The sequence below is a fragment of the Aphelocoma coerulescens genome, chromosome 2 (assembly GCF_041296385.1).
Source record: "Aphelocoma coerulescens isolate FSJ_1873_10779 chromosome 2, UR_Acoe_1.0, whole genome shotgun sequence".
Lineage (NCBI taxonomy): Eukaryota > Metazoa > Chordata > Aves > Passeriformes > Corvidae > Aphelocoma > Aphelocoma coerulescens.
Window position 1 is genome coordinate 51988552 of NC_091015.1, and position 12986 is coordinate 52001537.

The 12986-nt window shown below is 38.7% G+C and overlaps 1 protein-coding gene across 1 annotated transcript; it reads left to right on the plus strand.

Moving 5' to 3' along the window:
• Window positions 1-591: 591 nt before the first annotated feature.
• Window positions 592-12029, plus strand: LOC138105133 (collagen alpha-4(VI) chain-like). The gene is made up of 7 exons (XM_069004784.1): window positions 592-646; window positions 5692-6035; window positions 9071-9149; window positions 9734-9879; window positions 9978-10070; window positions 11408-11461; window positions 11946-12029. Exons 2-7 carry the CDS (start codon window positions 5736-5738, stop codon window positions 12027-12029), a joined length of 756 nt encoding a protein of 251 aa, XP_068860885.1. The 5' UTR covers window positions 592-646; window positions 5692-5735.
• The last annotated feature ends 957 nt before the right edge of the window (window positions 12030-12986 follow it).

Consider the following 12986-nt stretch of genomic DNA (forward strand, 5'->3'; position numbering starts at 1 on the left):
TGAGTTTTGGCTTTTGGGAAATTTTTATACTTTATTCCATTTTTCTATGACAAGTGTCTTTATTAGTGGCCCACTGGCATATTTCATTTGTAAATGAATGCTTGTTCTTATCCATGTGTATCACATATAGATACCACCACCAAACTTTTCTTTTAAATCGATGTGTGGGTGGGAAATTTCAAGGCTAGAAGGGAATCTTAAAAGCATAACTCCCAATAATCTTACACTGTGAATAGCTTGCTCTTAGCTGAATTTTAGATCATGGTAAATATAGCTGTGTGAATCAGAATAAAGCATGATTGTGAGAGCAAAGCATTGTATAGTTCCTTTTGGTTATATCCTGTACATCAGTGTCAAACTCTTACAGCTCTGTGTTCAAAGCCTGTATGTTAAAAACTGAGGGAAAAAAATGAATTTAAAGTGCTGCTTTAAATTGCATACAGCTAGAAAGCCTCCATGTTGTTAATAAATGCACTTACCCAGTTCCCCCACAATTAAAAACCTCTTTTTTAGGGAACTATTCTCTGTATTTCTTACATATTTGGTTTTGATTTTTTTTTCCCTAGGAAGGTTTTCAAAATGGTTGCCTGGAAACCACTTCTTCTTCTCTACATTTTCACCTTCTCTACAGAGGCACAGGAGACTGGTAATACACTAAAGAAATGACTCTTCAAGTTGATAGCAAAATTGGTTTTTTACATTTATACCCAATGTGAGAGAGAGATGAAGAATTGATGACATTTTTTTCTAACTAGGAATTATAATTAGGGATAATATGGTATGTTTTTATGAAACTTATATTTATAACTACAATAGGAGAGTTTTCCTAAAAAATGCAAAATTTAATGCAGCAGCTCATTAAATTTTGGGTTTGTTCATGCATTCTGAGGTTTCATACGTGCAAAAGCAACGTAAAACTCTTACAATTGTAAGACTGCCAAAAGCAAGATAAGTCACAGTATTTAGCAGTTCCATTTTGGTAGTCAGGTCTTTTGGAAGATCTGTTTAAGAAGTGTTCTGCCCAGTTGCAGGATGTTCTCCACATGACTGTTGATTTGAGGAAATAATAACTGTTCCAGCCATGCTCTGCTAGCTTCTGGAATTTGTGGAAACACATATGTTTAATACTTAAAACAGAAAAATATGCTTAGTACTCTTTAAGTTGGAACTGATTTTTTTTCCCCTCAGAAAATAAATATTAATTAGTAATCTATGCATGCAGAATGGAGCTCAAAGTGCATGACTGAATTTTCCTTTGCTCTCTTGAGAGCAGGCCAACACATTCCTATGGTTGTGTTTCACATACAGAAGTGTTCAATATTCATTTGCTACAGATAAGTTCTGAGCAGACTGTGAATGAAAATTGTGTTGTAGATTTCAGCATCTCTCATTTTCCTATGAATGATGTTGCAGAAAGATGTATCTTCTGATCCTCTGTATGATAAGTAGGGGAAAAGAAGGAACTAGTGGGTGATGACAATTTAGCAGGATAGATGGAAGGGATTTTCTGGAACAGGCCAATAAGTCTTGGATTCTGAAAAGCAATTAGGATTTAAAATTACTTTTCTATTAGATTACACAACTTTTAGGGGAAAAGTTGCAACATATTCCTTCAGTCTGCAGGAAAGCTTCCATGACAGACATAGTTTTCCTGGTAGATGGATCCTGGAGTATTGGGACAAAGAACTTCAACATCATGCACAATGATCAATGGCAAGACAAAATCTCTGGGTTTTGTGATTCAGCACAACAATGTGACATACACTGAATTCCTGTTTAACACTTGTTATAACAAGAATGACTCCTTACAGAAGATAGAAAAATTACATTACAAAGAAGGAGGCACCAAAACAGGGCAGAGACTCCAGTTTATACTAGAGAATGACTTAGCAGCAAAAGAGGCTTGTCCAGAGCCTTTTTCAGTGAGTACTCTGCTGACAGGGTAGAGGATGTAGCAATGGCTTTGAGGAACAATGGGATCCATGTCTGTGAAGCTGACATAGGGATGATAAAATCCCCTTTGAGAGCTGTTTTTAATAGCTGATGACGCAGGGAGAGTTCACAGTGGAAACCTTGATGCACTGAAAATCATGGAAAAGAATGTCAATCAGGTCTGAACATCTCCCTGGTCAGGGTAAGGAGCAAACTTTTTGTTGAGTGTATAATGAGAAATATCCACATGGCTTTCTGCAGTCCCTGATAAAAGTACCAGAGCTGGCTGGACTGCAGTGCAATTGTTTTACTAGAGAGTACTGCCTATGTTAGTCAGTTTGCGACTCACAACTTGTACTTTGCTTCAGTCAAGAGCCACTACAGTCTTTGCTATGGTAAATAGCTTCTGAGGTAAGACAATGCTTCACATCAAGCCTTCATATTCATAGTTCCTCAGTGTCTGAAAGGAACCACAGCAGATACTCCAGCAGATATCTTAATAAAAAGAGGGAGACAGACAATTCAGTGATATTTAAAAAAGAACCTCCTAGAAACATAACTTTGCCATCACCAGCTGACCATTCTGCTTCAGTGGGACTGTCAGCACCCACTGTCTGTCAACAAGACTGAAGAGTCACAGAGGCACTGTGCAGAGGGGGGGTGTAAGGAAATCCATCCTTGGATATGTGGGAGGTATTGACAAGATGTGAACAGCAAATCCACAGTAATTCTGAAGTGCTACCCAAAAGCTTTTCCTAGATGAGAAACAGAAAGTGCTATCCCTTACTGTATCTTTTGGATGCCAACAGTGGCTTGAATGCCACACAGCCTGAGAGGCTACCAACCCCAAATAAGATAAACGTTCAGTAATGCTTTTAGTTAGCATAGCAACTTTTATCAGATGTCACATGCTGGTTTTGGGTCTGAGATTTTTCTGACTTGGTGCTGCATTATCAGTTGCCTTATCATGCGGGAATAGTGAAGTACAGAACGTACACAGTTGCTCTTTAACATTGCATATTCATGCCAGCTCTGCATTTAGGTAATACTGTAGGTGTGGTTCTAAAGTTGCAAAAAGAAAAATGGAGTGCATGACAAATCAAAAAGCTGATCTCTTCTGACTGTGGTGTAAGTGCGTGGCATTGATTGGGGAAGGCAGGAAGAGACAGTTCTGGAGCATTTCTTCTCTCTGTCCTTATCCTTATAGGGACTGGGACTGTCCTTTAAAGCTCCTTGTTGTCTTCCTGGTATTTTCACGATAGAGGTGGTATTCTACATGTGTTGGATACATGCTCTTTGTTCTGCCATAAAACTGATCCAATGCAGTTCTCCAGGTTTCATTCCCTTTGTGATCAGAAACTTACTGAGAGAAAGGAACACCAGGATGACCACACTGCTTTTTGTAACAACTGCTGAGCCTCTCATGCATCCTAGGCTAGTGAGATCTTGAACATCCCAAAACTGGCTGGTGTTTGCCAGGGTGTTGGGGGCCAAAATGAAGAGCCTTTCTTCCCTGAGACAGAAGCAATTCTGCGTGAATTATATCTGCTCAGGTGGTTTGCAGAGAGAACAGCTGGGCCTGATTCAGTATGAGCTCTGCATTCCCACCCACTCTTTTTCCCATCAAGAGCTGATCAGAGTCCCAGATGAAAAAGCATTCCTTGGCTTCTGCAAGCAGAGAGAGAGGGCTGCTGTGGAAGTGGAGTGCACTGCCATGGAGCAGTGTGACCATGGCTGATGCAGTAGCACCTCCTGGTGTTTTATGGCAGGGAACAGGGAGATTTAGTGGGAGATACAGCAATGAACTTTATATATGTATCTATAGGCACACTCATTTAGAGAGAGAGAGAAGTTAAGGAAAGCATATTTGGTTTCATCTCAGTGATGCATATATTTATTGCTAAGGTCTGCATAAATTTGTCTCATAAAACGAGTATCAATTTTCTGTGAAGCCTGTTTTATCTTGTCCTGTCTTTTTTTTTAATATATTCACTGACCTTCTTTCCTGTAATAAATCTATTATTTCCCTTTACTCCAGTAACCTTCTCTTAAACTGCCAGATTTTTCAATTTAAAAAATTTCATTCCAGGGACAGCATGTTGACAGGAGAAAAAAGGTACCTTTGCAGCAGTAAGATAGGGCAGTTTAACAATGTGGATGTTTGCAGGAGAACAGATGGTGAGAAAAAGAGTTTGGCAACACAGAGGTGTTTGCTCCAGCAAATAAATAGAGATTAACAACAGTGTATAGAATACCTGCCAGTAAATGCTGTACACATTCTCATGCACAACATAGTAGCACAAAAAGTGAACTATTTACTGCTGTTTTGTTATTATTGCTGGTACACTGAGGACTTGACAGAGAAACATTTTAAGAGCTGAACAGTGGGGATGACCAATTGTCAGGGCAAAATTTCTGAGTTCATGCTTACCCTTCACAGTGCCTCCAAGCTATGTGACTTAAAAGATCCATGTCTTAGAATAATCTCATTGTGAACACATACTCTCTGTATGCTCTACAAGAACACATACTGGAAGAAATATCCATTAGATTTTGTGTTCACGTGTGTGTAGACATGCACGCATATAAGGATATATTTAACTGATTGGTTTTTTGTGAGCTAGAAAGATAAGTGGCATAGATTTTTGATGTTGCTCTGAGGTCTGAATGACAGATTTTTTTAGCCATATAATCTCATTCAATGTGACCTTTTACATTCAAAGATTTTCACGCTGCTTTCCAGCAGATCATACCTTCTAGGAGGCAGTTTGTACCACAAGTGAAAATATTGAACCATAATGATGGTCCCTCTGAGATGAAATTATTTCTAGAAGTATTTGGCTAAAGAACTGAACACATTTATCTCTTTCATGAGAGAGGGAAAACTCAGAAAACTTATGTGGAATAATGGGAACAAGCCCAAACTAGCAAACACAGAAAGCAATCTTGTGTTTGCTAAGTGTTTCAGAGTCAATGAGTGAAAAGAGAATAAAATTAGGTAGAATGCTGTTTTACAGACAAAATTGCACGCCTCTGACTTCCTTGCAGAGGTACAATAATGAATAATAATGCATCTAGGATCACAGAATAAAATTCCACATGAGAAATGAATAATCAAGATAGAGAAGAAACAAACATGTTTAATGAGGGCGAGATGATTGGGGAGGGAGAAGAAATTAACCACATGACACTATTTGTTATTTATTACAAGGAGCGATGCAAGCAATTCCATCACTGAGGTAGCCATCACCTTACAACAGCTGTTTTTCACAGCGGTTATGACATTTCATGTAGGCAGTGCTGCCTCTCTCTCGTGTTTGTTTCTTTGGCCTGTTGTTTTGCATTTGTATGTATCACCTGGTCTTGTGACAAAGTGACAAAGTCAGTCATCAAGGTTCCCTTTGCAATTGGAATTTGTGTTGTACATTCTCAGTTGGCAGCAAAGCCCATGGAGGCATTTTCAAGATTAGGCCCTTTGAGGATACTGGGCAGCTGGAGAACAGACATGTTTCGCAGTTTGGGTATGTGCAGATGTTGAGTAATTTAATTCTTAGTATTTGCAAGTTCACATGGCCACACGGAAACCTGTGGGCTGAGGGTATTTTATGTTTACGGAAAACCTGTCTAACTGATTCTTACTTCTGGCTTTAAATCTACCATGTTGAATTTTGTTCCACTCCCATGATTCTGACAAAAAACAAGATCACAAAGAGTGTATGCTCATATTTTCCTGTTTCCTAGATATATTTTTTTTTTCAGAATGCAACATAGATCTTTCTATAGCAATTGATATTTCAAGGCGCATGCAGCCAGTACCCACAATGCTTCTGAAACAGAGACTGCAAGCATTCCTCCCCAGACTTCTACTACAGATGAAATCACTGCCAAATACCAGCTGTAATGCTCCAGTTGACATTGGGTTCAAGTTTCAAGTATTGGCACAGAACAAACAATTAATCTTTGACTCTGGTTTTGAAGACTATAATGAAGACATCATCCAGAAGTTCTTAGAGGCACAGACCACTGTGGACACCTACCTGAATGCAGACTTCTTGCAGGCACTTGAGGAGAACTTCTTTAACGTGACCTCTGCTAAAGTTAAGGTAACTTAATGGTATGAACTTATATCTTGGAAAAATTGGACAGTTTGGTATTTACAGACTCTGATGCTGAGTACTCCAGGAAGACAAAATAGTTTAGGAATAGATGATGCTAATAAACAGAATCACAGAATGGTAGAGATTAGAAGGAGTCCCTGGAAGTCACCTTCTTCAATCTGTCTGCTCAAGGAGGGTCAACTAGAGCAGGCCATCCAGGGCCATGTCCAGATGGCTTTTGTGTATCTCCAGGAATGGAAGACTCCTCAACATCTCCAGTCAACCTGTGCCAGTGCTCAGTCACCCTTGTGTTTTCTTAAGTTTATGTAGAACTTCCTGGTTTTTCGTTGACCTAATATAACCTGATACATCAATTCCAATTTTCTAGGCACTCCTGTAGTGAGGTGGTACCCAGAACACTTGGCTTAATACATGTGATGATGAGTATTCACACAGACAACCTTCTTATATCTACTGTGGAATGATTTTACTTTGGGTAGTGGAAAGTAGTTTTCTTTCAGGGACTCTTATTCCTTCCGGGCTTTCTTATTCCTGATTCTGCATCTTTGTCCAGAATAGTGACAGCTTGAAGCAGAAGTCACAGAAAAAGGTCATCTGACAAATTTGTTACAGAAGTTTATTCATGTCATTAACTTGTCAAATAATTTCAAATAACAAAGCTGAGTTCTACTTACAGATAACAGATGATCAGGAAAATCTGCCTAGATGCTGCAGTTAATTCATCCATCTTGAAGTGAGGTGAAGGAAAAAGCATAAAGCTTCATCTAATCTGTTCTGAAATGAATAGGGATTCTTTCAACCTGGGTTCAAGAATTCAGGTCTCGTTGAAGTGTTTCAGAATCAGTGCCTTGACAATTTATTCTAAATGAGGCACTGACTCTGTAAAGCACTGAGCAAGTCCTGTAGTAGCTGTTTGAATGTTAGCGCTTACTAAGGCCTCCATGCAGGAAGACCTTCCTACCAAGGAAGGACTGGTTAGTTCTTGGAAAATACATAAGGAGTTTCCTCTTCCAAATTTATTTTCACTTTTATAAAACACCAGTTTTAATCTGACATGGAGTGAGGAAGCCATATTACAAATTCCCCTGCTTTCAGATGAAAGTTGGCGTTCTATTTTTTACAGCATTTGCATAGGTATGTGTGTCTTATCAATTTGTCATTTAATATGTATATTTAATGTATATTTAATGGAGTTTTTTTCCAAAGATTGCTTAAAATGTCTGAACAGGGAACATGACCACACATGATTTTGCTTCTTCTGAGTCTCAGAGAAAGAATTTGTTTGACATGAAAGTAAAAGCAGTGCTTTTTCCCTCCTAATTGCCAATTCTGGAGATCAGCATCAAGCAAGGCTTCTTTCTGCTTAGGCATTATTACTCTAAATAAATATGCTGCATATCTCAGCATTTTACCAGTGGATTAATATTCCTCTCTGAAACTGCTTATGTACAAATTGAAAGTACAAGGCTTTAGAATGCACATGAAATCACAATTTAATCTTCCTAGGATCCTGAGCAATAACATGCTTATTCTGTAAAGATTATTAGTTATAAACCTCATCAGGGACCATGATTCTCTGTTGGTTGAATTTCTTCTTTTCTTTGTTATTTGTTTGCTTAGCAGCAAAAAAGCTGGACCTAGTTCCAGCATTTTCAACAAAACATGACTTGGATGTGTTCCAACAAGAGCTTGATATAAACAAATGTTTTGTAAACATAATAATAGATCTTTACATATATTTACATATAATGCCCAAAGTAACACCCCACATTCCCTCTTCCCCATGTTTTTAAACTGGAGATCGTAGAAAAAAAGAATCAAACCCAGGCCTACAGTGTTGTCTCTAACAACCTGTGATGTGTTTACTCATCCATGGTCCAGGTCTCCACTGCTATCACACAGTGCTTGAACAAGTGTAGCATTTGTACCAGTGCCTCCATAGTGTATGTTTGTGAACTTACCAGTTAGGTCTAGCTTAAATTCTTGTCTCCTAGCTGCTTTAGTACAGAAGTGGGATGTTTGGTGTGGCAGTCACTTCATTTGCTTTTGTCACCTGTGGAAAAATCTACCTTAACAAAAGTAACGGAGTTTGCATTGGTCAAAGCTGTGCCTTGCATAGGGAATGTAAAATATGAAGGGTAGGAGGGAAGAAGCTCTAACTGTGCTTGTCCACTTGTTGGTCAGAGAGCTTAGGAGGATTTTAAGTCATTACCATTGGGGAAAAGACACAGTTTACCTGTGCAGCTTCTTTCTGGGCAAACTAATCCACTCTGTGAGTGGGACCTGAGAAGTCTTCTGTTGAAGAGGAAATTGGAGGAGAGAAATGAGAAAAGACTGATAGCTTGAAGAGGAACTGTAAGAAATTGTACTTTCCTCCATCCTGGAGGAGACTTAGCTGTAGCTGTTTGGCCTGAAAAGATGGAAATGTAGACAATACAAATTATTAGCATCCTGAGGTGAGTGAAACCTCATGTCTTAAGAAGAAAACACAGGGCAAAGAATGGAGCAGGGTGATGTACTGCCTGTGTGGAAAGGGCAAAAGGACATAAATATCTGCATGGAGTGAGGATTAGACCCAGAGAGGATGCACTTCCGGGTGTGGCTCAGTTGACAGCCAACAGGAGCTGCTCTTGCAGATACGGGAGAATTTGTTCACTCTAAATTCTTCTCCACATTCACATATAAGAGAACTCTTCAGACATAAGAGAAAGTTTTTCAGTAGGTAAGTTGTAAAAGAATTTTTCTTTTACCTTGCATGCTAAGAAGATGACACATATAATAGCCATTCTATGTTCAGCAAGAAAAATCCCTCAAATGGAGGTGCTATCAGGGAAGAGAGGCTTTTGTGTTTTGTTCTCGTTGTTCCTCACTACCCTTTTCCAGCACACATTTCAGATCTACCACAGTGTAGTGCAATTTTACCATCTCACAGCCATTTCTCCATATGAACTGTATTTTTTACAAAGACTGAACTTTCAGTCCCTTTGCAATTGACTTGGCATTACTCCCTTTCCTGACAGGTTCTGTTAGTATTTTCGGATGGGCTGAATGATTCACTGGAAGACCTGAAGAAAGCAGCAGACTCACTTCGCTTTAGAGGTATTATTACAGTACTACGTTGATGCTCCAGCCTCCTACTACCAAAGGCCTGATGTACAGCTCCCCCATTGCAACTTTTCCATGTAACACTGCCTCTCCATGCTCATGTGGCGTTGCCCAGGAGTCCCTGGCAGAGTATTCCCTTCTCCATGTGAAGCAGTGTACATGATGATATGTCACTATTTGGCAGATGACACCAGAAGCATGCCTAGGGGACAGAGGTTCTAGTTTCTGGAGTCCAGCTCCAACAGCTGGAGCAATTCAGGACAGACCCCTCTCACTGGTGAGAACAGCACCAGAGGTTAGATACAACTCTGACTTCTCCAGGAAAAAGCAGGTTTAAGCTTGTGTTTGGGCACTGAGTAGCAGGCTGGTCTGACAGCTGGGGAGAGAAGTCAATTGGAAAATTACTGGTCTAGATTTTTCTCTTACACATTTTTCTCAAGAGATTGCTTTCTTTTAACGTACTGTATTGAAGTCATGAAATGTAAGTCCTTTAGGGAATTGCTGTTATTCAAGTTTATACTGTTGGTTAATAGTATGTTTCAGGTATTCACTAATTTAAATCTGTGCTTATGTTGAAGGTCTTGATGCACTTCTATTAGTTGGCCTGGACAATACACAGAACTTGACTGAATTTTGGGAAATAGAGTTTGGCAGAGGGTTTGGATACAACGAACCTCTGAGTGTTGGGTTTGCAGATATTGCAAACATCTTGCAGAGAAACCTTGTAAGTCCTTCTGTGATATTAAAAAAAGGGGGGGAGAGGAATCAGTCTTTGTTTTATGATTAATATATGTAAACAAAATGCTTCTTGTAATTTTTCAGGATACTGTTGCAGAAAGAAAATGCTGTAAGGTTATTTGTAAGTGTCTTGGAGAAAATGGTGATCATGGTGTCCGGGGAAGTCCTGGAAGGAAGGTAGGAGGTCTAAGATAGACAGTACATAAGAATTGCTTCATTTTTCGAAGTGTTTCTGTTTTTTGTAGGATTTCAGAGAGTGCATGCATGTCTCCATAACATTTAATGTTAGGATAGATGAAGGAGTAACATGAAATGGGAACCTTTCTCTGCTGCATGCTTCTATGCAAAAGTATTTTTGTAATGAAAATGATTTGTGCATATAAAAATCATTAAGCACTCCTCTGCACGAATTCAGCAGAAAATGAGGGGGATTAAAAAAATTAAGTGTAACTAATCAAGAGGCTTATTATCTATTGGGAACGAGAGACTTCCAAATGACAAGCTGAGAGTAGAAAATAATCCTTTTTCACTAGGTATGTGCCTTATCCTTTTGTGACTGGTTATTCCAAATATCTTTTTCTGTAAGTCTGTTTTCATCCAAAAGGATTACTTCTTTTAAGATTTTAAATTGTTTAAGTATTTTTGAATATTACAGATATCACTTCTTCTACAGCATGCTAGTAGAATTCCTTATTAAGGTTTTTAATATGTGTAATCTCTATTTGACTGCTATTCATTCCATTCTTTCTACTTATTTCAGGAGCATGTGAGATAAATGATATATGTAGTTCACACTCTTCAGTTATGTGGTTGCAGTTAAATGAAGTTTTGGTTATCTCTTAACAAAAGCATAGTTTTCTAATACTTCTTCATAAACCAATTTACCAATTTCTTCCATTACTCTTGTTGATTTTCTTACACCTTTCTGTTTAACTAAAAGGCTAGATTAAGGTGCTTAGACAGTGTTCAGAATGTAGACATAGTTGTTTTGCAACTAGAAATTCCCTTTGTTCCAGTTTCTCTCTGCTCAAGTTTTTGCCCTAAAGGTATGATACTTGCATGACTTCCAACACAAAGTTGAAATGTTCCTATGTGTTTGCAAAGCATTGCAATAACTTTATCCTAACAAATTTCCAACTCCTTATATTTTTCATTTCACCTTAGAATTTCATTACTGTGTAATGCTTCCTTTTCCAAATCACTACAAAGATGTTTAATTTGACCAAGTATCCCAATGAGCTTTGTTAAGCTATCAGAGAGTTTCCTGAAATAAAAACCTGACATTTTATATTAAACGTTGTTTCCTTGGGTTTGGGGTTTTTTTCATAGCCATGTCAAATACATAGGACTGTAGAGAGTGTCTGTGTAAATGCAGGGAGCCTGCTCTCCTCAGCATAACCAGATCTAATATTCAGGGAATGTTTTCTGTCTCTAAGTGCAGAATAATCTGATAGAGATGAGCCCAGTGTGTTTGGAGAACAGTGTTACTTATCTTTTAAATTCTCATTTTTCAGGGAAGTACAGGTTACAGAGGATCTCCTGGCCATCCTGGTGAGGAAGGTGGGATTGTAAGTAAACATTTATCTTCCTTCTATGATGATAGTTGGTGCCTGAACCTGTCTACACTTACTCACTGAGTACCCATCAATGTTAACCCAAAATGTGTTAAAGGAACAGGTGAATACACAGATCTGTTTCTCTGTGACTCTGCACCTCACCACACATGGTTGCTCACTTAAAAAAACAACTCACCAAATGTGGGCCAGTTATTCAGTTAAAAAAACTAACCCACCTTCAAGTACAGACATTTTAGCTGGGGATTGGTAATGCAGTATAAACATGGCATGATAGTGAGAGTGAAGAACCAGGTGCAACTCAAATTAGTAACTGATGTTCTCTTATGGCCTATATGAAAATTTCCATATGACTTGTATTTGTGTCCTTAGTGCACTGAATGGTGATATAGGTCTGTCTTTCTTTAGTCTTATGGGATGAGTTAACCAGTAATTGTCATTGTATGGATGACATTGAACATTTTCTTTTGTTTCTTAGGGGGAGAGAGGCCCAGCTGGTTTCAGTGGGACTCAAGGAGACAGGGGATGTCCAGGTGTCAGAGGCCGTAAGGCAAGTATTTAACTTTGAAACATTTCCTGTTGTTGTTTCCCACAAACCTGTTTTCTGAGCTGGGAACAAATCCCTGTGCTGTCTTCCTGAAGCATGGATGGACAGCAAGGTCCAGCTGTAAGAATGGCAGACTTTGTTTGCTGTCTCATTTTGAAAGGTATTTTGTGTAACCCAGGCGTGGTTGAATGGCTCAGAATTTTGCTGACTAAGCAACTTGATGGTGACTTTTTTCACCACCAGCTCCTGGCTGGCCTTAGTTAAAGCTATAAAGCTTTATGGAATGGGAATGAAAATGAAGCCTGTACTGTCTTCCCAGAGGAAAGGAGTAAATCCTATATGTGGCAGTACTGTCTTCCCAGAGGAAAGGAGTAAATCCTATATGTGGCAGTAGAGGGTTTTACAGTAGGGACTACCAATACTGAGCCCAGCATACCTCTGCACATCAAGCTATTTTGCCCTGCTTTTCAAGCTCAATAAAAATACTTTTACCAAATTTCATCTGTATTTATTTTCAATTCCAGGGGGCAAGAGGCTATAGAGGAAGTCAGGTATGTTTTTTGTGTGTGATCAATTTTCTTTGAGAACAGTGTTCTGCTTCCTTTTAAGTCCATGTTACTCTGTAAAAGGAAATTACCAACAAAGAAGGAAAATAGCGTAAAAACTTCACAGCACTTAATATACTTTTGCTATGGTTCTGTAAGAATGGATTTAAGATACCTATCACATTAATCAAAATCAGCAGTCATAATTGTATTTTTATATGACTGCAGTCATAATTGAATTAGTCTAACTGATGGGAAAAGGATTTATTTACTGACTAGTTTGATAATCTGTTAAGGTGGTAACTCTGGTCAGCTGAATTTCATTCTAATTGTTGAGGAAGAGGAGCCGAGGGAAAAAAAGGTTGTGAATAATATTTATTGGGGATCAGACAGCATTTTCACTAGATCATTACTGACATATTTTCAA

Coding starts and splice junctions, on each gene's coding strand:
- LOC138105133 (XM_069004784.1), top strand. CDS start 5,736: ATGCAGCCAGTACCCACAATGCTTCTGAAACAGAGACTGCAAGCATTC. Junction 9,880..9,977: donor ACATCTTGCAGAGAAACCTT/GTAAGTCCTTCT, acceptor GTAATTTTTCAG/GATACTGTTGCAGAAAGAAA. Junction 11,462..11,945: donor CTGGTGAGGAAGGTGGGATT/GTAAGTAAACAT, acceptor TTTGTTTCTTAG/GGGGAGAGAGGCCCAGCTGG.